The 25627-nt window shown below is 42.9% G+C and overlaps 2 protein-coding genes and 1 pseudogene across 4 annotated transcripts; 1 reads left to right on the forward strand and 2 right to left on the reverse strand.

The window, feature by feature from the left end:
• Positions 1-3730: 3730 nt before the first annotated feature.
• L1TD1 (LINE1 type transposase domain containing 1) lies at positions 3731-22806 on the reverse strand. Of its 3 annotated transcripts, XM_038537335.1 has the most exons (5): positions 22694-22806; positions 21522-21604; positions 11987-12067; positions 8404-9476; positions 3731-5793 (listed from the first exon to the last, which is right to left on the reverse strand). In XM_038537335.1, exons 4-5 carry the CDS (start codon positions 9376-9378, stop codon positions 4174-4176), a joined length of 2595 nt encoding a protein of 864 aa, XP_038393263.1. In that variant the 5' UTR covers positions 9379-9476; positions 11987-12067; positions 21522-21604; positions 22694-22806; the 3' UTR covers positions 3731-4173. The 3 variants fall into 3 exon arrangements, with proteins under 3 accessions (XP_038393263.1, XP_038393264.1, XP_038393265.1); XM_038537336.1 differs by lacking the exon at positions 11987-12067; XM_038537337.1 differs by lacking the exons at positions 11987-12067; positions 22694-22806 and having other exon boundaries at positions 21522-21746.
• LOC100685053 (ubiquitin) lies at positions 18745-19100 on the forward strand. The gene has a single exon (XM_038537338.1). It carries the CDS (start codon positions 18766-18768, stop codon positions 18997-18999), a length of 234 nt encoding a protein of 77 aa, XP_038393266.1. The 5' UTR covers positions 18745-18765; the 3' UTR covers positions 19000-19100.
• Positions 22807-24020: 1214 nt separating the features above from the next.
• LOC100687736 lies at positions 24021-24677 on the reverse strand (annotated as a pseudogene).
• Positions 24678-25627: the final 950 nt, after the last annotated feature.

Genomic DNA, 25627 nt, shown 5'->3' on the forward strand with positions numbered 1-25627 from the left:
TTAACTAAACCCAAGAGGCAATATGCTAAAATTCCAGTAACATCAGTTTGATATTGATGACCACTTCAAATTTCTCATCGTTCTCCTTGCCATTTCCATAAACTTGCACAAGTCATGTGTATGGTTTTTCATTTCCCCATTTACAAAATGGGGGCTAATTTCAGAGTATTTTAGTGATAAGAAAGGAGAGGATGTGTCCAAGAAAAGCACCCTGGTGGGTGTCTCCTGCACAGAAGTTCAGATGCCACCACTCTCCCCCTTTCCTGTCCTCACCAGCCTTCCAACACACTGGCGGACTCCCACAAAGAAAGACAGGCCCAATTAATGTAGATTAGTTCCACAAATAATAAGCATACAATGGCATTTTTTGTCATGTTTTGTTATTCCACAAGTCCAATAAACAAAATGGATGAGAAATAGATTTTTCATATGTATGTGTGTGTGTGATTTTTTTAAAATTAAATCAACAGCCTCTAGGTCATAAAGATATCACGGAGTTTCCACATACTTCACCCCACACCAAAACTGATTTACCAAAATGGCCCAAGCCTGGGGAGATGGGTTGGGGCTGGGCTGTGGGCAACTTGGATGTGGCAGTGGCAGTGGCAGGCCTCCCCCCAAGACAGCACACAAGAGATCAGTTATTTCCTATACATAGTATAAAGTTTTCTAAGTTTTGCCTAATGGCAAAAAATTTCAAAACTGGAGCTCAAGACTCCTCTGCAGTTGCTATGCCACTATTCTAGGGACTCAGTCAATCACTCTTTTGTAGCCTGAAATCTCCTTAACACTCATACTACTTTGAAATATTTTATTCCTTTCTTTCTTGGAAGAAAGTGGACATAGGGAGCCCGACGTGGGACTCGATCCCGGGACTCCAGGATCATGCCCTGGGCCAAAGGCAGGCGCCAAACCACTGAACCACCCAGGGATCCCCTCCTGACATAATCCTATATGAAAATGGACTTGGGGTGGATTAGAGAAGGAGATGTAAAAGATTAAAATGTAAAGCCACACGCAGTGCTGATGAGAGTATGGAGCAACTAGAAACATCATACCTTGCTGGTGGGAATGCAAAACGGTTTAGCTACTTTGGAAAATAGTCTGGTACATATACGTTTACCATACATCCCAGCAATCCCAGTAGTCATATCTAAGTGAAACGAAAACTTACATTCACACACAAAAAGCATACATACAGAAATGCTTATGGCAACAGTTGTCAAAAATTGCTCTTCAACTTGGAAATGGATCAACAAACTGACACATCCATAAGAAGGTCTAAATGAATACCTTAGGCTTGTTCTCCCTGGGTGAACACTTTTCACAAACTAGAAGGACGGTCAGTTAAGGATAAACTTACATTAGTATCCAACAGGTACTCTTACCAAGGTTCCTAAGGGAGCAAGAATTAAGATCTTTCTGGGTAACATTCCTTATAGCCGGGATTGGGGTAGGTGTGGGGATAGATGGAACAGCCTGAGTGTCCACTAGACAAAGTGATAAAATAGGAATGCATACTATAAAATTCATTAGAAACAAGTTATATGTACATAATAGATTTTCTAAAGTATTAATAGTAATAGATAAGATCCAAAGCATAATTCCATTCACATAAATTACAAACACACTCACAAGAGGACATTTTAGAAAAAAAATATCCAAAGACTCACATGACTCATATTAGTGGAAGGATACTAGGGGAGAATATAAGAATGAAGGCAAAATGAATAGGAATATCAGATTTTGGGGCACCTGGGTGGCTCGGCAGTGGAGTGTCTGCCTTTGGCTCAGGTCGTGATCCTGGGGTCCAGGGATCGAGTCCCACATCGGGCTCCCTCCTGACTCGCTCTGTATGTCTCTCACGAATAAATAAAAATCTTTTAAAAAATATGTCAGATTTTATAAACTTGATGTAGTAGGGACTGAAGAATATTACCATCTACTTTTGGGCTAGAAATTCTTACCACCCACACCCCCACACACACACACCATGGGCAAAAGCAGCTTAAACACTATCCAAGTAAATCTCACAAGGGGTTTTAACTTTCTAAGACTATGTCAATTTAAGCATCCATGTTGAAGGGTACTACGAAAAGTACGGGCTTGTTAATCTGGTCACTTAAAGTGTACTGGCAACAGCGGAATTGTTGCTTGACCTGTTATCATTTACAAAACAGGTTATTAGTAGTCTAGAAGAATGCAATGCTTGGCCATTGTAACAGAGTTCATGAGCACTGTATTATGTTTCCTGGGGCTGCTATAACAAAGTATGACAAACAGGTGGCTTGAAACAAAAACACAATCCTGGAGACTAAAAGTTGGAAATCAAGGTAGTGATAGGATCATGCTTCCTACAAAGAAATCTAGAGAAGAATCCTTCCTTGTGATTTAACTCAATTATGCAAGATGTTATCACTGGGGGAAGGGTAAAAGGTATAGGAGACTGTGCTAATTTCTCAACACCTTGTATCATCTCACAAGAGCAAAAAGTACTTTTAAGATTTTATTTATTTATTCAGGAGACAGAGAGAGAGGCAGAGACACAGGCAGAGGGAGAAAAAGGATCCATGCAGGGAGCCTGACGTAGGACTCAATCCTAGGTCTCCAGGATCACATCCTGGGCTGAAGGTCGAGCTAAACCACTGAGCCACCTGGGCTGCCCATTACAAAGTAAAGAAAAATTGCGGGGAGAAAAGCCTGTAAGCCAGACATAGCAAATGAAATGCAGCAGAGTAGAAAGATAATGGAATACCTCTGACTAAACATCTTGTTTTTTGGCCCACTCATTCCCAACTCAACAGAAAATGGCCTCCTGTGGTAGCACTCTAAAAATCAACTGGGGGAAGGGGGGCGGCCGGAGAGGGGGGTGCGCAGCCTGGGTGGCTCAGGGGTTTAGCACCTGCCTTCAGCCCAGGGCATGGTCCTGGAGACCCCGGATCGAGTCCCACATGGGGCTCCCTGCGTGGAGCCTGCTTCTCCCTCTGCCTGTGTCTCTGCTTCTCTGTGTGTCTCTCATGAATAAACAAATAAAAATCTTTTAAAAAATAAAAATAAAATCAACTGGGGGGTGCCTGGCTGGCTCAGTTGGTATAGACCAGGCAATTCTTGGATGTTGGGGCTGTATGTTGGCTGGAGAGCTTAAAAATAAAATCAACAACTGGGAGAAGGGCAATCAGCTTTACTTTAGATCTACTGGCGAAGAAGCAGGATTTCCCATCTACTGAGGATTCTTATATTGGGCACAAGTGTCATCTTGCAGAATTTTACAAGAAACCCATGAGGAAGGAATGAACCCAGTTACAGATGAAGGAACTGGAGATTCAAGTGGCATCATTAGTAACTTACCTCGGGTCACACAGTAGAGTAAGAACTCAAAGCCAGATGTACGGAGGCCAGGGAATTTGCAATAGCAATCAGTTTGCAGAAAGGTCCATGAAGGTCAGAGTTAGAACAGATGACTTTTTAAAAATTAAATATGCTAAATAAGCCCGTATAATAGCAAAAGCCGTAAAATGGTTACTTCATCCTCTTTTGTTTCTTATCCACACATTGCAAATCAATTTACTCTAAATCATTTAACAACTGAAAATACATTAATGTCCAACATTAGGAAAGATTTGACCTCTCCACTGGATGGGTTTCCACAATAAAAGGTAAAGATTATAAACTATGGAATGACAAAATATACCAGAAAATGTAAAGTAGAAAAGTAACCAAAGGAAGCATATTCAAAGGAAAAAGGTTTAATATACAGATTGAAGATTCACATCATGATAAAGGATATAAAGTTGAATATCTTCTTGCAATAAAAGTTCAAGTTTTGCATCTTTCCCTACTTATACTGTTATCTTTTTTCCTGTGCTTTTCTATTGCTTTCACCCCACCTCTTCCTGTTTACATGGATTCTCTCCCTCTCCCCAGTAGTTTGGAAAGCCTACTCCTACAGAAGCTAAAATGATTAACACTAATTTTAATACACCCTTTAACTTCACCAACATCTAAGAAGCATCTGTAAAGTTCCTTTCCCCTTCTCCCCAAAGTATACTGTTCACGATCCATCCTCCTGGGTAGGATTGTGGCATTTTATTTTTGTTTTCCTTTTTGGCTTTTGCTGTGAGAGGAAGGTAATATGTACTGTGTGTACAGGTTTATTATACTCATCCTAGATGGCTAAAGTATATCCTCCAGTAATTCTTTCAAAGACGGTGTGCAGGAAACAAACTTTGTGAACTCTTCAGTATCAAAAAATGTCTTCATTTTACCTTCAAAATCAAATGCCAATTTGGCTGGGTATAGGATTCTAGGTGTAAAGCCTTTTGCCTGCAGAATTTGTATTATATTGCTCCACTGACTTCTAGCATCTAGAGTGTCCAATGATAAATCTGCGGTCAGTCTGATTCTCATTCCTCTGTATGTTATTTCTCTCTTTCTGGAAGCCTTTAGGATTTTTTCTTTGTCACTAGAATTCCCAAATTTCACCAAGATGTGTCTAGGAGTGAGTCTCTTCTCATCAATCTTACTAGGTATTCGATAAGCACTGACAACCGCAGGACTTGAATCCTTTAGCTCTGGAAAGTTTTCTTCAATGATTTCATTAATTATTTCTTCTGCTCCATTCTCTTTATTATCTTTTTCTGGAATTCCTATCAAACGGATGTTGGAACTTCTCGATCTATCCTCTATGTCTCTTGACCTTTCTTTATTTATTATCTGTTTGGCCATTTGCATTGTATCCTTAGAGAATTCTTCAATACGATCTTCTAGGCTGTCCATTCTCTCCTCAAGTATATTTATTCTGCTATTCAGAACATCTATAGAACTTATTTCTAAGACCTCTGGAAGAGAATTTTTAATATTGGCAACCTCCTCCTGTAGCTCTCTAAAGTTGGTATTTATATTTCTTCTAAAGTTTTCTTCTGTTTCTTGTATTAAGTCTGTTTCTTTAGACGTTTGTGCATCTGTTTGTAGGGTTTTGTGTCGCCCTTTCTCAGTTTTCCTTAAAAATTTGGTGATCCCTGATGGAGTACTCAAATTTGTACTTAAATGCCTTTTCTGCTTATCAGGACTTAGCTCTAGTGATGTTGAGGGAGAGGCCAAACGCAAGGTACGACAGACTGTCCCAATTCCTTGGTTTCTGGGCATAGCTGTTTCCTCTTTATTCTGGGCTTTTTGTACCATCTGGTATTTCACCAGTTTTTTCTTCTCAAAGTCCCGAGCCAAATAATCACAGGCAATTTCTTTAAGTCCATCTGAGGCCTCTTTTTTCTCAATCTGGGAGGCAGTCTTTATATTTTCTACTTCAGAGTCCTCTCCTTCCTCCCAAGATAAGACTACTTCCATTTCCCACTCTGAACCTTCTTCCTCCTCTGGGTCAGAATCTTCTACTACCTCTTCAATTAAAACAATCTCCAAGTCATTACTGTTTTTTTCCTCAACTCCATATTTTGTATTTACCACAGAATGACACTGAAATGTTGAAGCTGGTTTCTTATAGGATACTGAAGCCTCCTCTTCTCCTTCCTCCTCCAGCACCAAAGCCTCATTTCCCACCTCTTCTTCCAGCTCAGAAGTGTCTTCCTCCTCCTCTAGCCCTGAAGTCTCTTCTTCCTCTTCCTCCAGGCCCGAAGCCTCTTCTTCCTCATCTTCCAGCTCTGAAGAGTCTTCTTCTGGCATCTCTAAATTCTTCACCTCCTCTGGCTCAGCAACCTTTACTTCTTTAACAAAGAGAAAGCTCAAGCCATCACTGACTTCCCCCTCAGCTCCATTCTTTGAATCTAATCGAGTTTTTTCCTGAAGTAAAAAAAAAGAAAACAAAACTTTGTATCCTGTATCTTTTAAAGGAATCAATGCTTTCACTCTTTAAGTTTAATAGGACCACCATCTTAACAATTACCAAATATCTAAAAAATTATTTAAGTATTACTTATTCTTGAATGCTTAGGTCCTCAAATAAGTTTCCCTTCTGATCACCCCATCACACCTGGTATTGGTGCAGCATTTGCAAATTTCCATGGGGTCATAACATTTAGTGTGTTCCTTCTATATTCCCAACACTGACTCTCAAAAACAACTTGTTAGGTCAACGTCTGATTACATGCAGGACCCTAAGGTAGACACTTCTCTAACTTCAGGAACACTACCAAAACAAACAAACAAACAAAAAGCCCAATATTCATATTTATTTTTTCCTCAAAGGAAATAAAAGTAAATCTAGTATTTCTTAAATATCCCTCTTTGTAGTTCAAGCTCCAACCACATTACTCAAAAGGAAAGCATGTTTTGGTTAGTAGTACAGGCTCATTTGGTAGAGCACGTGACTCAATCTCAGGGTCATGAATTCAAACCCCACTTTGGACATGAAGACTACTTTAAAAAGATTGGCTTGTTCAAATCCAGCTGTCATATTTGCTACTGGTGCATCAGCTTGCCCTCTAGAACAGCATCTAAAGACAGCACTAACAGAATAAATAAAGAGGGGCAGCCCGGTGGCTCAGCAGTTTATCACCACCTTCAGCCCAGGGTCTGATCCTGGACACCCAGGATTGAGTCCCATGTCGGGCTCCCTGCATGGAGCCTGCTTGTCCCTCTGCCTGTGTGTCTGCCTCTCTCTCTCTCTTTGATGAATGGAAAAACAAAATATTTTAAAAATATAAATAAATAAATAATAAATAAGACAGCACTATTTCAGATTGTTGGGAGGGTTAAATATGACAACCTAGGTACTGAGCCTGAGATAGTTATCTCTAATACAGAAATTGGCTCATAATATTCCTTGAAACCCTGTACGTACCTCTGAGCTTTTTAATGCTCCCTCTGTTACAGACTCTTCTGTATTTAGGGCTAGCTGATCACTATTTGTCCTTCCACCCCTCCTCCCCATCAACTGTCCAGGACAGGTTGGGTACCTCATCTGTGTAAATCTCTGGGGAACAGTTAAATTCTGAGGTTAGGTGAATTCTCAAAGAATTTGTTGATCCAAGTATATTTCCTAATTCTAGACTGTCATTTTAGAAATATTTTACACTTCAAAATGTTGGGAGGGCAAAAGAATTGGGTATTCTTTTGAAAACACATCGAAAATACTGGCTTGGGGGGGCACCTGAGTGGCTCAGTGGTTGAGCATCTGCCTTTGGCTCAGGTCATTATCCCAGGACCCCATGGGGAGCTTGCTTCTCCCTCTGCCTATGTCTCTGCCCCTCTGTCTTTCATGAATAAATAAAATCTTTAAAAAAATACTGGCATAGGATACAGGCCTCTGAGGATACAAATAAATGGAGGTATTCTGTGCTCATTAATTGGTAGAATATTGTTAAAATGTCTATACTACTCAAGGCAATCTGCAGATTCAATGCAATCTCTACTAAAATTCCAATGCCATTTTTCATAGGAATATAACAATCCTAAAATTTGTATGGAATCACAAAAGACCACAAATACCCAAAGCTGTCTTGAAAAGGAATAAGGCAGGAGTCATCACAGTCTGATTTCATACCGAATTACAAAACTATAGTAATCAAAACAGTATGGTATTGCAGGATAGTTCACAAAAACATACAAATCAATGTAAACAGAATAGGGAGCCCAGAAACAAACTCACATGTATATGGTCAACTAATATATGGAAAAAGGAGGCAAGAATATGCAAGGGAGATAGTCCCTTTAATAAATGGTGCTGGGAAAACTGGACAGTCACATGCAAAAGAATGAAACTAGACTACGGTCTTACATCACAGACAAATATAAGAAATATACACTGAAGATGGGAGATAGAGAATGTCTACAATATACCACAGGAACTACCTTTTAAGATTGGGATCACAAAAAATATTCAGAAAATAACCTAATGTGTTTTCAATGAAATCAAATACATGGGAACATAATCTAAGAAACCAAGATCTTTATACATGGAATGGGTAACAGCTAGATATCAACATAATGAACCCTAGAATAGGCTTTAGTAAAATAATTTACTTTTCCCTGACTACCAATGAAGACAATTTAGGACTACTTTATAAATTGAAAGTTGAACACACTTCTATTTGGTCATTTTTTTCATAATCCCACTGCATGAGGGCTTTTAACTGAATTTACTCAACTGTTTGTTTCTATTTTTCCCTTTTAATGATTTAAAAGCGACTATCCTAGTGTTTACCCTTAAATACATAACATTTAAATTTTTCTTTTAACATCTGTAATGATTATGTACAAACTCTTCTCAAATCTAACCTCTTCCAATCTTCCAACACCACCCATTAAAAGAAAAAAAGCCTTGAAGTCATTACTCTTAAGGTCATTGCTTTTACTTTTAATTATTTCTTAAAAATTGGTTTAAACTCTAGAAGAACTTTACCAACTATTACTTATTCTCTGCATATAAGCTCCACAGATCTGTATACTTACCACTTTTTCTTGAATTCCGTAACTTCTTCCTTTCTTTATTTTTTCATTTTGTGGGAGTACACCTTTCAGTAATTTGTTCATAAATGGTTTTTGGCTAGTAAAATTGCTGAGACTTTGCATATCTGAAAAGGTCCTTACTTCACCATCACACTTAAATGTTAACTTAACTTGGCATAGAACTTTAGGTTCAAAATCATTTTCCCTCAGAATGTTGAAGACATTACTCCATTGCTTACTAACGTCCAGTGTTGCTGATGAAAAGTCTGCTGTCAACCTAAGTACTGCTCCTTCATCTTCTCTGGAGGCTTTTAGAGTTTTCTCTTTATTCTCTAAATTCTGAGGGATTTTTTCCTCTTTTTCTTTGACCTGTTCATCTTCTCCAATCTCTTGGTTCTCTTGTGTTACTTCTGTAAGTATGATACAATCTTCACAAGTGTTGTCTAAATTGCCTCTGGTTTCCTCCACACTTTCCAGGACTTTGTCATTTTGTGATTCATCATGGGACAATTCCTTGCCTTGGTCCACACTGTAGTCCTCAGGTTTGTCTAATTTGCTACTCAGTTCACTTATTTCTTTTCTTTTAGAAGCCACATTTTCAGTATCTTCAACTATGTCAGAGTTTGCTCCTTCTATTTTCTCTACCGAACATGGTTTTTGTGTGGTTGAGCCTTTTATTTGTTGCCACTCCTTTTTGGTATTGGTGTTGTTTTTATTTTTCACTTCAGGTATTTTACTTTCTACTCCTAAAATTTCCATTAGGTCATTTTTAAAGGATTCCCTTATCTCTTCAACCATTAACTCCAGGCTTTCCATCAAGCCTTTAAACTTCATCAGCATAACTGCTGACACATCTTTGCCTTTTAAATCTAATACCTGAGCCATCTCCTGGTCTTCTAGCAACTGAATGCCTTCCCTATGGTTGCTACATTCCTGTTTCTTTGCAAGTCTAACAATTTCTGACTCTGCAATGGACATTGTGGATATGTTGTTTTATTTTCCTGAAGAGTAACTTTTGTTCTTGCAGGTCTGCTAGACTTTCCCAAACTCAAAAATCTTTATAATATATATATCATCTGAAATATAAAAACAAAAAGAGAAACTCATTTACTGATGAATTCTTGAGAAGCACAATAATCAAGAATATGAATGTGGTTAAGTATACCATAGTATGAGAACTCCACCACAATTTAATACAAAGGGTGACAAGATGGGTGTATGCATACTAACAAAAAAAAAAGAATTCAAAATTCATAAAAGATTATTAAGACCGCACTCAAGTAAAGCTTTCAATGCCATAAATCAACCAAATAGTAGATGAAAACGAATGACAGAAATTGACCAGTTTCCTATACTATTAACTTTGCTGCCTGTGTTCTCTGTGAGGATTAAACAGAGTACAAGAAAATAGACATTACTAAAATGAATGTACCATACCCAATTCTTAAAGTTTAAGGACTTGAATAGAATCTTATACAAAATGGAAAGAGAAGGCCCTTTCTTTGATGCAGAGATAGTTAACATTAAGACTTTAATTTCTTTAAACATGCTCTCGGGGCGCTTGGGTGGCTCAGTCGTTTAAGATCTGTTTGTTTGTTTGTTTGTTAAGATTTTATTGATTTATTCATGAGAGACACACAGAAAGAGAGAGAGGCAGAGACACAGGCAGAGGGAGAAGTAGGCTCCACGCAGGGAGTCCAACGTGCGAGTCTCCAGGATCAGGCCCTGGGCTGAAGGTGGTGCTAAAGCACTGAGCCATCCAGGCTGCCCAAGAGCATGACTCTATTTCAGCTCAGGTCATGATCTCTGGGGGCTTGGAGCTCTGTGCTCAGTGGGGAGTTTGAGATTCTCTTTCTCTCTCTCTTCCTCTGCCCCCGCTCCACAGGCTCTCCCTCTCACATCAATAAATCAATCTTAAAAAAAAAAAAAGAATACCCAGCTCTCAAGTCAATTCAGAATATTACTTTCCAGAATGCAAATATGGATTTGAGAGGAGCAGAAAACCCATGCCTACTCCCACCTCACAAAGGCCCCTTTATCTTTGCATGAGGAGACTCCGGTTGTTCATTTTTGTTTTTCAGCATTCCACCCTGTGGTCCTGACCCTGCGTGGTGTAAAGGAACAAACCACCCCCATTCCTCATCACTTAGTTAACAAGGATAGGAAGCAGGTATGCACAATACACACGCTTTGGACAACAGCTGGGATGCCTGTTCCTGAATCTTTTCCTCTGCAAAACATAGCTACCCACTTGACTTTGCTGCTGATACACTAACAGTTGTACCACCTGCCTTCAAGACTCAAACTGCTTGAACTTACAGGTATGAAAAGAAAAATTCCCTCCTCTGTAAGAGAATTTAGCAACTTAATGGAAGGAGATTAGGGTAAATAAACAAAAGTGCTAGCGATTATCAAAGAAGATGAGCCGAAGAGTAAAGGTTAATAGGACTCATGAGTACTAATAGTAACTTTGAGGAACCGAACCAGAAAACCTTTCAAGCATCGAATGGAGGGATAAAAAACACAGATCATAGCAATAGATAATTCTCACTGGAATGAAGTCATCTGACTGAAAAAAAAAAAATCATCGGGTCGGGTGCAAGGTTAATAAAAGATGCATATATATCTATATATAATATCGATAAAATTTCTGAATTCAGACATGAGCATAAGTTCCCAGAAACATTTATTTCTTTTTTAAAGGTTTAATTTCTTTGAGAGAGTGAGAGCATGAGCTGGGTGGGGAAGGGGCAGAGGGAGAGGGAGAAATGGACTCCCATCTGAGCATGGAGCCTGACTTGGGGCTCAATCCCAGGATCCTGGGATCATGACCTGAGCTGAAGTCAGATGCCCAATCCACTCAATCACTGAGGTGCTGCCCACTACCCACACTTAGTGAGGGACTGTATACTAGTTACTGTGCTGGATAGGAAAGGAAAAAGATGTTGAGTAAAAAATTGACACAGAGGGGCGCATGGTGGCTCACTCAGTTAAGTGTCCAATTCTTTTTTTTTTTAATTTCTTTTTAAAGATTTTATTTATTTATTCATGAGAGACACAGAGAGGAAGAGGCAGAGACAGGGGCAGAGGGAGAAGCAGGCTCCATGCAGGGAGCCCCGATGTGGGACTTGATCCCTGGTCTCCAGAAACAACCGCTGAGCCACCCAGGCATCCCTAAGTATCCAATTCTTGTTTTCAGCTCAGGTCCTGAGATCAGAGATGAAGCCCTGCATCAAGCTGGTGCTGAGCATGGAACCTCCCTAAGAGTCTCCCTCCATCCCTCTGCCCCCCTTTCCCCACAAAGAGAAAGCAAAACAAAACAAAACAAAACAAAACCCTGATGTGAAACCTCCCCTGAAAGGGGGTAAATATCTAGGGAGAAACAAGTATCAAATCGCCATTGTGCCCACTTACAAAGTACGGGGTCAAGGGTCATAAGTGTCTATACCAGGTGTCATTTTATGTATTCAAGGGAGACTCAGGAAGGCTTCCCCTGCAGAAGTAGTTCATATGGAATCTGAGAAATAAGCAGCAGTTACATAGCAAAGAACAGAAGCAAGTACATTTCACGCAGGGGAGAAACTACCTGCAAGGCTGGAGCAAGCGTCTTGGAAGGGTAACCCACGGAGGGAGGGAGCAGGAGGGCCGGCTCTGGTGGATCTGGCTTCTAAATGGGGAAGGTCAGGAAAAAGCCAGGTTTTAAAGGAAGAGTACACATTTTGTTGAACTCATGAAGTGTGAAGTGCTCTTGCAATAATTAAGAGAACCAGATAAGCATGTCTAGAACCCAACCTAGTTTCTGCTCTGCAGATACACATTTGTGATTCATATGCCCATAGGCAGTTAACTCCATAACCAACAAACATTCCAAAAACAAAGGAAAAAAAATCATATCAGCGTGAGACTTAAGAAGATGCTATAAGCCATTTACTGGGAGAAAATATTTCCCAAAGACCTATCTGATAAAGGATTGTTATCCAAAATATACATGAAACTCCTACAACCTAGTCCAAAGAAAATGAACAACCTGATTAAAAAAATAGGCAAAAGACTTGAAGAGACATTGCACCAGGGAAGATCTACAAACAGCAAGTCAGCATATGAAAAGCATATGACCATTGTGTGTCATCAGGTAAATGCAAATTAAAATAACTAGATACCACAACACGCCTATCAGAATGGCCAAAATCTGAACTACTAACATCAGATGCTGATAAGAATGCAGAGTAACAGGAACATGCATTCACTCTATTGATGCAAATAATATTATGCAAATATTACAGCTACTTTCGAAGACACTATGGCAGTTTCTTGCAAAACTAAACATACTCTTACCAGATGACCCTACAATCATGCTCCTTTGTAATTCATCCAAAGGAGTGAAAAAACTTGTATCCATACAAAACCTGCGTCCACCCCGAGAGGCTGGCTTATTTATTTATTTATTTATTTATTTATTTATTCATTCATTCATTCATTCATTCATTCATTCATTCATGAGAGACATAGGCAGAGGGAGAAGCAGGCTCCATGCAGGGAGCCTGACAGGGGACTCGATCCTGGGTCTCCAGGATCATGCCCTGGGTGGAGGGTGGCGCTAAACCGCTGAGCCACCCAGGGCTGCCCTAGCAGCCTTAACTGAGAAGGAACCAAGATATCTTTCAGTAGGTGGATAAACTGTGGTTACTATTCTTCATTGCTAAAAAGAAAGGAGTTAGTAAGCCATAGAAGACATGGAGGAGACTAATGCATATTACTAAGTCAAAGAAACCAACCTGGAAAGGCTACATACTGTAGGTTTCCAATTACATGACATTCTGGAAAAGTCAAAACTACAGAGAGAAAAAGATCAGTTCTCAGGAATTGAGGGGAGGGAGATAAACAGGCAAGAACACAGGATTTTTAGGATAGTGAAATTCTTTTGTTGTTTTTTAAAAAGATTTTATTACTTATTTATCCACGAGAGACACAGAGAGGCAGAGACGAGACAGGCAGAGGGAGAAGCAGGCTCCAAATAGGAGCCTGATGTGGGTGGGACTGGATCTGGGGACTCTGGGATCAGGCCATTGAGCGAAAGTCAGACGCTCAACCGCTAAGCCACTGGGGTGTCCCAGTGAAATTCTTTTGTATGATACAGTGGCAGATACATGTCACCCAGTTGTCAAAAGTCACAGAAACTCAGAAAATTCACTCACCAAGAATAAACCCTAATGCAACCGACGGACTCTGGGTGATGATGATATATATCGATGTAAATTCAATGATGGTAACAAATGTGCCACTAGGGTGTGGGATGCTGATCAGAGGCTGCATGTGCGTGGTGGCAGGGAGCATATGGGAGGAGTTCTCTGTACTTTGCACTCAGTGTGCTGTGAACCTAAAACTGCTCCAAAAATTGTTTATTAGTTAGAAAAAATTAGCATGAAATATCTTGTCTGCATAAAAAAAAAAGAACTTTAGGGACTACTACAAAAAGGGATATAAGAATCATAGGAGGGCAGCCTGGGTGGCTCAGTGGTTTAGCGCCACCTTCAGCCCAGGTCGTGATCCTGGAGACCCGGGATCGAGTCCCATGTTGGGCTCCCTGCATGGAGCCTGCTTCTCCCTCTGCCTGTGTCTCTGCCTCTCTCTCAATCCTCTCTGTGTGTTCTCATGAATAAATAAATTAAATCTTACAAAAAAAAAAAAAAAAGAATCATAGGAGCAGCTAATAGGTCATTCATATTGGGACAAAAAGGATACACACTTATAGTCACACGGTTCAAAAATTTCTCATTCTAGAAAAATCAAAATATGAAAAGTTATGATAGCATAAATTTAAAAGTGAGTCTTTCTATGTATGGCATTTAAATAGTAAAGGTTAGAGGCACCTGGGTGGGTCATTGGTTAAGCATCTCCCTTAGGCTCAGGTCATGGTCCCCCCAAGCTAGGGGTCCTGGGATAGGGGTCCACCTCACATTGGCTCCCTGCTCAGGGGGGTGGAGCCTGCTTCTCCCTCTCACTCTGCTACTCCTCCTGCTCGCACTCTAACTCTCTCAGAGAAATAAATAAAATCCTTAAAAAAAAAAAGAAGGGCAGCCCGGGTGGTTCAGCAGTTTAGCACTGCCTTCAGCCCAGGGCCTGATCCTGGAGACCTGGGATGAAGTCCCATGTCGGGCTCCCTGCATGGAGCCTGCTTCTCCCTCTGCCTGTCTCATGAATAAATAAAGTCTTAAAAAAAAGAGAGAGAGAAAGAAAATAGCAGCAGATAAAATCCAACACTATTTAAAAGGATACACCAAGATCAAGTCAGTTTATTCAAGAATGCAGGGAGTTGCTATGGAAAACAATAAGGTGGCTCCTCCTAAAATGAAACACAGGATGACCATATGATCCAGCAATGCCCCTTCTGGATATTTAACCACAAGAACTCAAAACAAGGGATGCCTAGGTGGCTCAGTGGTAAGTGTCTGCCTTTAACTCAGGTTATAATCCCAGAGTCCTGGGATCAGGTCCCACATCAGGCTTTCTGCATGGAGCCTGCTTCTCCCTCTGCCTGTGTCTCTGATGAGTAAATAAAATCTTTAAAACAAAAAAAAAACTAAAAACAAGAACTAAGTAATTTGTACAGACACCTTCAAAAGATGAAGGAAGGAAATGTGGCATACACATACAATGGATTATTCAGCCTTAAAAAGGAACATCTGGGCAGCCCGGGTGGCTCAGCCATTTAGCACTGCCTTCAGCCCAGGGCGTGATCCTGGAGACCCAGGTTCAAGTCCCACGTCGGTCTCCCTGCATGGAGCCTGCTTCTCCCTCTGCCGCTCTCGCGCGCGCTCGTTCTGTTTCTCATGAATAAATAAATAAATAAATATTTTTTTTAAAAAAAAAAGAAACATCTGATAACTTGCTACAACATAAATGAACCTTGAAGACATGCTAAGCCAGTCTCAAAAGGACAAGTACTGTATGAGGCTACTTACATGAGGTACCTAAACATCATCGAATTCACAGAATAAGAAAGTACAATGGTCTTGCCAGGGGGCTGCGGGGAGGGGGAATAGGGAGATTGTGTTTAATGGTAGAATTTCAGTTTGGAAAAATAAAAGTTTGGAGATTGAGGATGGGGATGGTTGCACAATAATGCAAATAAATGTTTAATGCCAGTGAATTTTACATTTAAAGAATAGTTACAGTAAGTTTTATATTGTGTGTTTGGTCACACTAAAAAATGCCCTAAGAAGGGCACTTGGCCGGCTCAGTTGGAGAGCTTAGGGCTCTTGATCTCAGGGTTGTGCGTTCAAGCACCATGCTGGGCATGAAGCCTACTTTAAAAAAAAAAAAGAGGTGGAGTATGTAGATGGCTCTGTTGGTTAAGGATTTGACTTGGGCTCAGGTCATGATCTTGGGATCCTGGGGTGGAGCCCCATGTTGGACAGGTGTTCACCAGGGAGTCTGTTTCTCCCTCTCCTGCCCCCTGCTGGTGTGTGTGCACACAGGCCTGCTCGCTCACGCTCTCTCTCACCCTCTCAAAATCTCTTAAGCTGCTAGAAGTTTAAAAGCAAATAATTTATACATGTAATGTACTACACTGCTCAAAAAAGAAAACATTAATAGTTGCAAAATATCTTAAACCTACCATTCACTTATGACAAAACTCAAATGATGAGCAGCAGGAGGTCAAAGGAAAAACGTATACAAAAAAATCTTAAGTCAGAGAAATGGTCAAAAGAGAGAAAGAAACGTGACTACTAATAGAAAAAGTGATCGATATTAGTTATTCATTCCTCCTAATAAAATAAACTAGAAAATCCAACATCAGGAGTTGTACCTGACGCTTAGTCGAGGCGACAATGAGAAGGCAATGCATAAAGTCCACTGTGTAAGACTCCACAGTCCTCAATACTTCAGTGACATGGGGGCTGGGGACCTATTCCAGGTTAGAAGACCAAGGGGACCTATTCCTTATCCAGATCCCAGTCAAGCAAATCAACGTGGAAGGGCCAGAAATTTTGAATGTGGACCAACTATTAAATGAATTAATGAATGGTATTACCTGTGATAATACTGTGGTTATTTAAGAAATGTTCTTATCTTTTAAGAGATAGAAGAAGTTCAAAAGGCCCAAAATGGTGTCACATAGGTTACAGTCCCAACTCAGTAAACCAAGACTGCATGAATACTTAACATAACTGCAGTTTCAACCCAGGAAGATAACCTTTAAAAAGTTGATCAAGAATTTTCTGGTCAGGGAAGCCTTGGTGGTTCAGTGGTTAAGCATTTGCCTTCAGCTCAGGGAGTGATCCCAGGGTACCAGGATCGAGTCCCACATCGGGCTCCCTGCATGGAGCCTGCTTCTGCCTCTGCTTGTATCTCTGCCTCTCTGTGTGTCTCATGAATAAATAAACAAAATCTAGAAAAAAAAAAAAAAAAGAATTTTCTGGTCAGCACCAATAATCTGTCACATGAGCCCTCTCTTTCTTCTAAAGGACGAGGAGACAATACACTTATTAAAACGCTTTTGTCCCCAGATGGTGGGACCTCACCTGAACTAATCCTTTTTCTCTTTAGGACTTCCTTGTCCAGCCTTTAAAAACTTTTCCCTTTCTGCAGATCTTCGGTGCTCCCCTCTATTTGCTAGACAGGATGCAGCCCAGTTCCTGAATTGTTTAATAAACTTGTTTGAATTTTATTTTTAAAAAATAGGGGATCCCTGGGTGGCGCAGCGGTTTGGCGCCTGCCTTTGGCCCAGGGCGCGATCCTGGAGACCCGGGATCGAATCCCACGTCGGGCTCCCGGTGCATGGAGCCTGCTTCTCCCTCTGCCTGTGTCTCTGCCTCATTCTCTCTCTCTGTGACTATCACAAATAAATTAAAAAAAAAAAAAAAAAAAAAAAGAAAGTTTAAAAAAAAAAAAAAAATACTTAAGGGAATCCCTGGGTGGCGCAGCGGTTTAGCGCCTGCCTTTGGCCCAGGGCGCGATTCTGGAGTCCCGGGATCGAATCCCACGTCGGGCTCCCGGTACATGGAGCCTGCTTCTCCCTCTGCCTGTGTCTCTGCCTGTGTCTCTGCCTCTCTCTCTCTGTCTGTCGTAAATAAATAAATACATCTTTAAAAAAAAAAAAAAAACTTAAGTTTGTTTTTAACCTGAAGCATGGTTGACATACAATATTATGGTAATCCAGGCATATAAAGAGTGATTAAACAATTACATATATTTTATGTTCACCATGAGTACAGTTACAACAATACTGAAGCTTTTAGGGCACCTTGGTGCCTCAAGCGGTTGAGCATCTCCCTTTGGTCCAGGGTGTGAACCTGAAGACCCAGGATCGAGTCCCACGTTGGGCTCCCTGCATAGAGCCTGCTTCCCCCTCTGCCTGTGTCTCTGCCTCTCTGTCTCATGAATAAATAAATAAAACCTTAAGAAAAATAAAGAACTTTTTAAAAAATGAAAAAAGAATACCACCGAGGTCTCCCAGATGAAACAGACTGCTTTGTGGGTCTTACAAAAAATACTATTAGAAGGGCACCTGGGTGTCTCTGTGGTTGACCCAAGCCTTTGGCTTGGGTGTGATCCCAGGGTCCCCAGATGGAGTCCCACATCAGGCTTCCCACATGGAGCCTGCTTCTGCCTGGGTCTCTGCCTCTCTCTGTCTCTCATGAGTGAATATATAAAATCTTAAAAATAACAACAAAAAACAAAAATACTACTAGAAATTTAAAAGTATAAACAATATAGTCAAAAGTAAGAATTTTCCTTAAAGAGAAAAAAACTACAAAGTGCAAAATTAAGCATGAGAAATGATCCACTGCAAGGATTTTCTAAAAAGCTCATTTGCCAATGTATGTTAATAAAAAAGCTGGGGAGGGAGATCCCTGGGTGGCGCAGCGGTTTGGCGCCTGCCTTTGGCCCAGGGCGCGATCCTGGAGACCCGGGATCGGGTCCCACGTCGGGCTCCCGGTGCATGGAGCCTGCCTGCTTCTCCCTCTGCCTGTGTCTCTGCCTCTCTCTCTCTCTCTGATGTGACTATCATAAATAAATAAAAATTTAAAAAAACAAAAACAACAACAACAACAAAATAAATAAATAAAAAAGCTGGGCAGCCCAGGTGGCTCAGCGGTTTAGCGCCTGCCTTCGGCCTAGGGTGTGATCCTGGAGACCCGGGAGTCCCACGTCGGGCTCCCTGCATGGGGCCTGCTTCTCCCTCTGCCTGTGTCTCTCATGAGTAAATAAGTAAAATCTTAAAAATAAATAAATAAAATAAAAAAGCTAAAGGAAATAAATAGTATCCTAGCAAAACTTATTCAGAGGCGGCTGGCATTGTTAAGGTGTTGGTGTGGGGGTGACTGGACGTGATTGACTTGCGTTGGTTAGCAGGTCAAAATGCAGATCTTCGTGAAAACCCTGACCGGCAAGACCATCACCCTGGAGGTGGAGCCCAGTGACACCATCGAAAACGTGAAGGCCAAGATCCAGGATAAAGAGGGCATCCCCCCTGACCAGCAGAGGCTCATCTTTGCAGGCAAGCAGCTGGAAGATGGCCGCACTCTTTCTGATTACAACATCCAGAAAAAGTCAACTCTCCACCTGATTCTCCATCTGAGGGGTGGCTGTTAATTCTTCAATCTTGAATTCTTAGTGCCCAATGATGGCATTGCTCTGCACTCTAGCCATTTGCCCCAATTCAAGTTTAGAAATTACCAGTTTTAGTAAGAGCTGAATCCCTGGTTTTCTCAATAGCTGTTCAAAATGTTAATAAAAGTTTTGCTGCATGGTTAAAAAAAAAAAAAAAGTTGGTGCATTTCTTTTCTGCATTCCTACCCCCCCTATTCAGGGGCGCCTGGCAAGTCTTGATATCCCAGTTTGAGTCTGACCCCCACAGTGGGTGTAGAGAGTACTTAAATACATTTTTAAAAAAATCTTCTAATCAAGTATTGATCCACATTGTGTAAAAACACAAACCCCTCATCAGATTAGCATTAGAACAGATAATTTTCTTTTCTTTTTTTGTTTTTAAATATTTTATTTATTCATTCATGAGAGACAGAGAGAGAGGCAGAGACACAGGCAGAGGGAGAAGCAGGCTCCATGCAGGGAGCCCGATGTGGGACTCGATCCCGGGTCTCCAGGATCACACCCTGAGCTGAAGGCGGCGCTAAACCGCTGAGCCACCCGGGTTGCCCTAGAACAGATAATTTTCATTAAAGTTCTGAACTGCAAAAAAGCTGAAACAGAAGGGGGGGGCAGTAAGCTAAAACAGGTAAGTGATTCACAGAAGAGGGAATAACATTCTAAACCACCACGCACACACAAAAAAAACAACAGTCTAATGTTTCTTGTAGTAAAAGTTCATATAAATCAATAAGCTAAAATAAAAAAAAGAGGCACTGCAAAGCAATACCAAACATACGAAAAGCTGCCCAATCCCAGAAGATTAGGGAAAAAAAAAAAAAAGAATCCCTTTTACCTCTCTGGAGTGGGAGCAGTTACAACTTTCCAGGAAATTGGAAAACCTCTTAAAATCAGGTATAATACATAAGGACTCTCCACTTGAGAATCTACACCAGGAATAAAACCACCTGTACCTAAGAACACATAGACAATGAACCACGATCCACCACGCGGTGCAACTATAAGCAGCCATTTAGAGTATATTTGGAGACCTAACACTCTGGTTTGGTTTGGAATGTCCTTGATATAGTAAAAAACAAACAAACAAACAAACAAACAAGCTGCAGAGAACACATGCAGTAGAATTTTCATATATACACAAAGAACCAGCAGAAACGAAAAAGGATGGTATACATGAAAATATGCTCAATTTTATGAATCAGGAAAATGCAAACCAGAACAGATTCTAGTGTGTTAGAAAATGGATTACAGCCAATGCAGAGGCAACCTCTGCCCTCTCCAGCCTGAAAGGGGCACTGGGAATTTGCTGAACCTTTTGGGTAATTAAAATGGGAAAAGCATGATGCCGTTTAGAAGGAGTTCAAGTTAGTCTTTTCCTTTATTCTTCTCCCCTGCACCCAGAAAAGACACCCAGACACAGCACACAATGATGCAATGGCAAACCAAACCCTGTGGCCACAGGGAATGGCCCGGGAAATATTAACTCTTCTTTTTCTGGCTAAAAGGAAATCTGCAATACCACCAACACATTCAGGAAAAGAAAAGAAGAAAGAAAGGAAAGAAAGGAAAGAAAGAGAAAAGAAAAGAAAAAAGAAAAGAAAAGAAAAGAAACAAAACACCCCCCCCCCCCCACAGAATTGGCTGCTCACTTTGAAAATGCACCACATAGGAAATGCAAGTAGATAATAAACATATGAAAAAGCAGTCAAGGCCAAGGAAATGCAAACCAAAACAAGATGGTCCATCCGGAGATTAAGGGGAAACTTATCCCCTGCCCCTCCCCCCACGGCCTTGGGAGTGTCAATTGCTAAAGATTTCTCGCCCCTTCTAACAGGTTCCAGCCTCTAGAGTGCTCTCCCTGGTAAATTCAAGTTTCTTAAAACCTAAATTCAAACTCATGGCTGCACTGATTAAAAACCTCCCAATTTTTCCTAAGCTTTTGACGGCAGTCTAAACCTACCTGAAACTCGCCAAATCGAGGGGGGTGGGGGAGAAACTCGCTAAAGGTGCTCCAGCCTCAGCCTCTGCAAATCCTGTTTCCTTCCCTGATTAGGGATTGTGAGGCCAGAGTGGATATAATTTCAGGATGTCTGGGATCTTGGGCAGGAAAGAGACCACCTATTTATTTTCATTCATCTCTGAGAGGAATTTAGCATTTGACATCAAAATAATACATTTGAGATACAGAATGTGCGATCTTCCTAACCTATTTCACAAAACCGAGTGGCGGGTCTAAACTACCTTTTAATTTGACATAGGAGGGTAAAAGCATTTTCCGATACCTGCAACAACTGAATTGTGAAACACCTGCGACTTCCAGGGGTGACCAAATCTGGGATCCGGCCAACAGGAGACAACCACGGCCCCAGGCACAGGATTCCCAGCCTACACCAGCTGCTGCAAGACTCCCAGCTCATCGGTCCAAAGGTCAATTGCCCAATTCACTCTGAACTATGCACCCCTGCCCTCCACTTCTCCAGCTTCTCAGCCGCTCCACCAAGTCTCACCTGCGTACCCAGCGAAGACCGATCACTTGGAAGAAAGTTCTCTGCAGAACAGGACTTGGTCTCCTGCACAGCAGTCTCAGTGTCTAGAGTTCAAGCAAAGTCCATGATGCAGAATTTAAAGTTTAAGGTTTAGCATGCAGAGAAGTACTCCACTTTGTATATAGGAGGGGGGAAGCTCCTCTCTAGCCTTTTGCTTTTCTAGCTGTGTGTTAGCTTCGATTTACAAGATCATAGGAATTTACGCAAAGATACAAAGTTACTGAGAGTCTGGGAGGGGAGGCTGGGGAGCCCTGCTGGGGAAGGCAGAGATCTAGGGCCCCGCCTGAGGGGGGGCAAGCAGAGAGACAGGGATAGAGGATGGTTTTCCTTTTTTGTGCTAGTTGGGGTCTATTTCCTAGGACACTTTGGCAGTAAATATATATTCACCGTTTGAAAAAGAATTCAGTCATTTCTAACAATGAAGGCGATGCAGAAAAAGTCACTACCTTCAAACCTATTCCCTTACTTGTACAGTTTATGGGAAGTACTGCGAAGACCGGGTTGGGGATTAAGTTCAAGGCCTGGCATCCACGAAAAGGGGACAGACTTAACACCCAGGTCCGCCAGGCTCCAAAGCGCTCCCCTCATTCCATCACTCCCCAAAGACACCAAGGAAGTGTTCACCTCCCCCACCCTTTTACTTATTTTAAAGATTGTATTTATTCATGAGAGTTGGAGAGAGGCAGAGACCCAGGCAGAGGGAGAAGCAGGCCCCATGCAGGGAGCCCGACGCGGGGCTCGATCCCGGGTCTCCAGGATCACGCCCTGGGCCGAAGGTAGACGCTCAACCGCTGAGCCACCCAGGTGCACCCCCCCCCCAACCTTCTTTTAAAGCCCGTACTTAAATATTGCCTCCTTTCCTTGGCCTCACTTTCTCCTCCTGGCACTGCTATTTTACTTCTCTTCCTTTTTTTTTTTTTTAAACTCTCCCCACCCAACGTGAGTCTCGAACTCACAACCCTGACATCCAGCGTCTCGTGCTCTTCTGAGCCGCCGGGTGCCCCAACGCCGCTGCTCTGCGGGGAGGGGAGGCTGAGGAAGGGGCCTCTGCCACCGGCCCGTCGGGAACAAAGCAGGGTGCAGAGCCCGAGGGGCCCCGCGGCGCCCGTCCCCCCGCACCTGGCCAGCCTCACCTGCAGAAGGGACCCAGCCTGCGGACGCACCAGCGCGCCAAGGGAGGAGCGAGGGGGGGCTCAGCCGGTTTTGCCGGCTCCTCCCCTCCCCTGGCGGAGTCGGGAAGATTCTAGTCCAATCCCCTCGCGCCCTACACGCCCGCGCCCGCCCCCCCCCCCCCCCACGCCCGCCCCCCCCCCCCCCCACGCTCCTCCAGTCCCGAAGCACCTGCCGACTTCCCCTCGCTGCCCCCCGCCCCCCAGCTCCAACCTCCGCTCGGAGTCCTCGGAGCCCCGGGCCCAGCGTGCCCCACCCCGCCCCCAGGACCTCCCCCCAGCCCGCCCCGGTCGCCCTCACCCCCGCCAGCCCTGACAAAAGGCTCACATCTCAATAAGGGCCACACTAGTTGCGTAGTTCCTGCTGGCGCTAAGCCCCGCGTTCATTCTCGAGTCCTCTCTCTCCTTCAATCCCCACAATCATATCCAAACCCTTGAATCTGTCCGCCCTCTCCCTCTCCGTGGCCCCTCTGCGGCCCTTCTCCACATCATTCCTTTCTGAGTGCCTTCCTATTTCAGGTACAGTAAAACCCTAACCCCACATCCCATCTTGGCTCCCTCTTTCACGTTGTCTTAGTTCTGCTCCTCATTACAGGTATACAGTCTCCTTTTTCCTCTCCCGAAAACACCGAAAGTCTTGCCTCAGGGCCTTTGCACTAGCTGTTTCCTTTGCGAATTGTATTTCCAGTTCTTTCACCTCCTACTTCTTTTTTTCTTTTTAGATTTTATTTATTTATTCATGAGAGACACACACAGAGAGAGGCAGAGACACAGGTGGAGGGAGAAGCAGGCTCCATGCAGGGAGCCCGACTTGGGACTCGATTCCGGGGTCTCCAGCATCACGCCCTGGGCTGAAGGCCGCCCTAAACAACGAGGCACCCGGGCTGACCCCACCTCCTACTTCTTTTCTTTTTTTCCTTTCTTTCTTTCTTTCTTTCTTTTTTTTTCCATAGTGCTCAAGGCTTTACTGGAGATTAGGCAGGGCTGGGCAGGGACCACCCCGGGGGAGCAACACGGGCACACCAGGTCACACCGGGCTTCAGGGCAGTGCTGGGGAGCTCAGGGCCAGGCTCTGCCGGAGGGGTAACACCGGGGAAGGAGGAAAATTGCTGAAGTGGAGAGCTGACGTCAAGGGCCTTGATGAAAATAGGGTTGGGAAGGAGAAAAGGGGTTCAATAGGTATTTCATGGGGACAAAAACTGTAACAAAGGGCAAAAAAGCAGGACACCTGTTCTGGTACACAGAGCAAGCACAGCTCCAGCTCCTTGCTGGCATCTCCTCCCATGCCCCCCTACTTGTCGCCCCACGTGGCAATCTTTAGAAACAGAGGGCCTGGGACCAAGCGGCTGGACTTCATGTAGGCACAAATGCTCTTCAAGCCCTCAAAGCGAGCCTTGACTCCTTCAGGTTGGGGAGCGCGTCCAGGGAAGTGGGCTCAACTATGCGGGGCAGGTCAAGGATGTCGGAAACCGGGAAATCCACGTAGGTGAGTTTCTCCCCTGCAAACCAGGGCCTCTTCCCCAGGAGCTGTGAGTAGAGCTTCATCTTGTCAGGGTTCGCCTTCACGTACTCAGGCTTCAGTTTCTCAAAATCAGGGCTGTAGCAGATCCTGGCAAAGTATATGCGGTGTCATAACCTCATTCTCCAAAACGTCCACACGAATCTTCTCCTCTTCCGTCTCCCCATAGGTTGTGTTTGCGAGCAATGTAGCGAAGGATGGCGTTGCTCTGGGTGATCTTGTGAGCCCCATCAATTAAGTAGGGCAGATTGGGGAAGTCCAGGCCCAGCTTGAATTTTTCATTCAGCCACTGGCTTCTGTCATAGCCGGGAGTGTCCCCCATCGTGTACTTCTTCTCCTCGTAGTGCGAGTCGAGTCCGTGTACTCCAGGAGCAGGTGGGCGGCATGCGCCAGCCTGCGAATGTTCCAGTAACCCAAGATCATGACCATGGTGCCGGATTTTTGCGCTGAGTGGAGGGCCCTCCTACTTCTTTCCATCTTCAGGTCTCAGGTCACATGAACTCCTCCAAGAGGCCTTCCAGAACCCTTTCCTTTTTTTTTTTTTTTTTAAGATTTTACTTATTTATTCTTGAGACACACACACACAGAGAGAGAGAGAGAGAGAGAGAGAGGCAGAGACAGGCAGAGGGTGGAGCATCAAGATGCTCAACCTCTGAGCCACCCAGGGTCCCTGATTTTAATGTGTTCCATTTGAGTGATTTTATTAACAAATGTCGGAGAGGCAGAGGAATTTCTTAAAAAGACTATGTGAAAACATGATTGCAGCCATTTAAAAATTTAGAGAAAGAGTCCCCAGTAGAGAAACTGCTCACTCCCCTTTGGTGTAATGGGGCCAAACTCTGGACAGTCTAGTTAGCAACTGAGAAGTTAGCAGGACGGACATCCTGATCACAAGTCTGACGGTTGTGGACTCTCTGAAGATAGAATCAGTAGTCAATCCATGTATACTGCAGAGTAGCTTAGCTGTTAAAATACCCATAAAAAACATTAAAAAAAAAAGATTTATTTATTTATTCATGAGAGACACAGAGGAGAGAGAGAGAGAGAGGCAGAGACACAGGCAGAGGGAGAAGCAGGCTCCACCAGGGAGCCCGACATGGGACTTGATTCCAGGTCTCCAGGATCACACCCTGGGCTGAAGACGGCGCTAAACTTCTGAGCCACTCAGGGTGCCCCCCTCCTTTATTTTTTTCTTTTCTTCAACTCCGGTCATTGCCTTCTCCCTTGCTTTCACCCCACAAGCAGGACACTCTTTGCACATTTACCTGAATCTGAGCTCCCCAAATTGCACTTCTTTGATCCCAAATAAACATTTCTTTGCCTTTCACTGTGGCTCTTTATTTTGAGGTTAACGTGCTCTTCATGTATTCCACACACAT

Source organism: Canis lupus, chromosome 5 (assembly GCF_011100685.1).
Source record: "Canis lupus familiaris isolate Mischka breed German Shepherd chromosome 5, alternate assembly UU_Cfam_GSD_1.0, whole genome shotgun sequence".
NCBI lineage: Eukaryota > Metazoa > Chordata > Mammalia > Carnivora > Canidae > Canis > Canis lupus.

What these genes read in the sequence shown, in the direction of transcription:
- LOC100685053 (XM_038537338.1), top strand. Translation starts at nt 18,766, where the DNA reads ATGCAGATCTTCGTGAAAACCCTGACCGGCAAGACCATCACCCTGGAG.
- L1TD1 (XM_038537336.1), bottom strand. Translation starts at nt 9,378, where the DNA reads ATGTCCATTGCAGAGTCAGAAATTGTTAGACTTGCAAAGAAACAGGAA. An exon ending in ACGGAATTCAAGAAAAAGTG is followed by an intron (nt 5,794 to 8,403) that starts GTAAGTATACAG and finishes TTTTTACTTCAG; the next exon opens with GAAAAAACTCGATTAGATTC.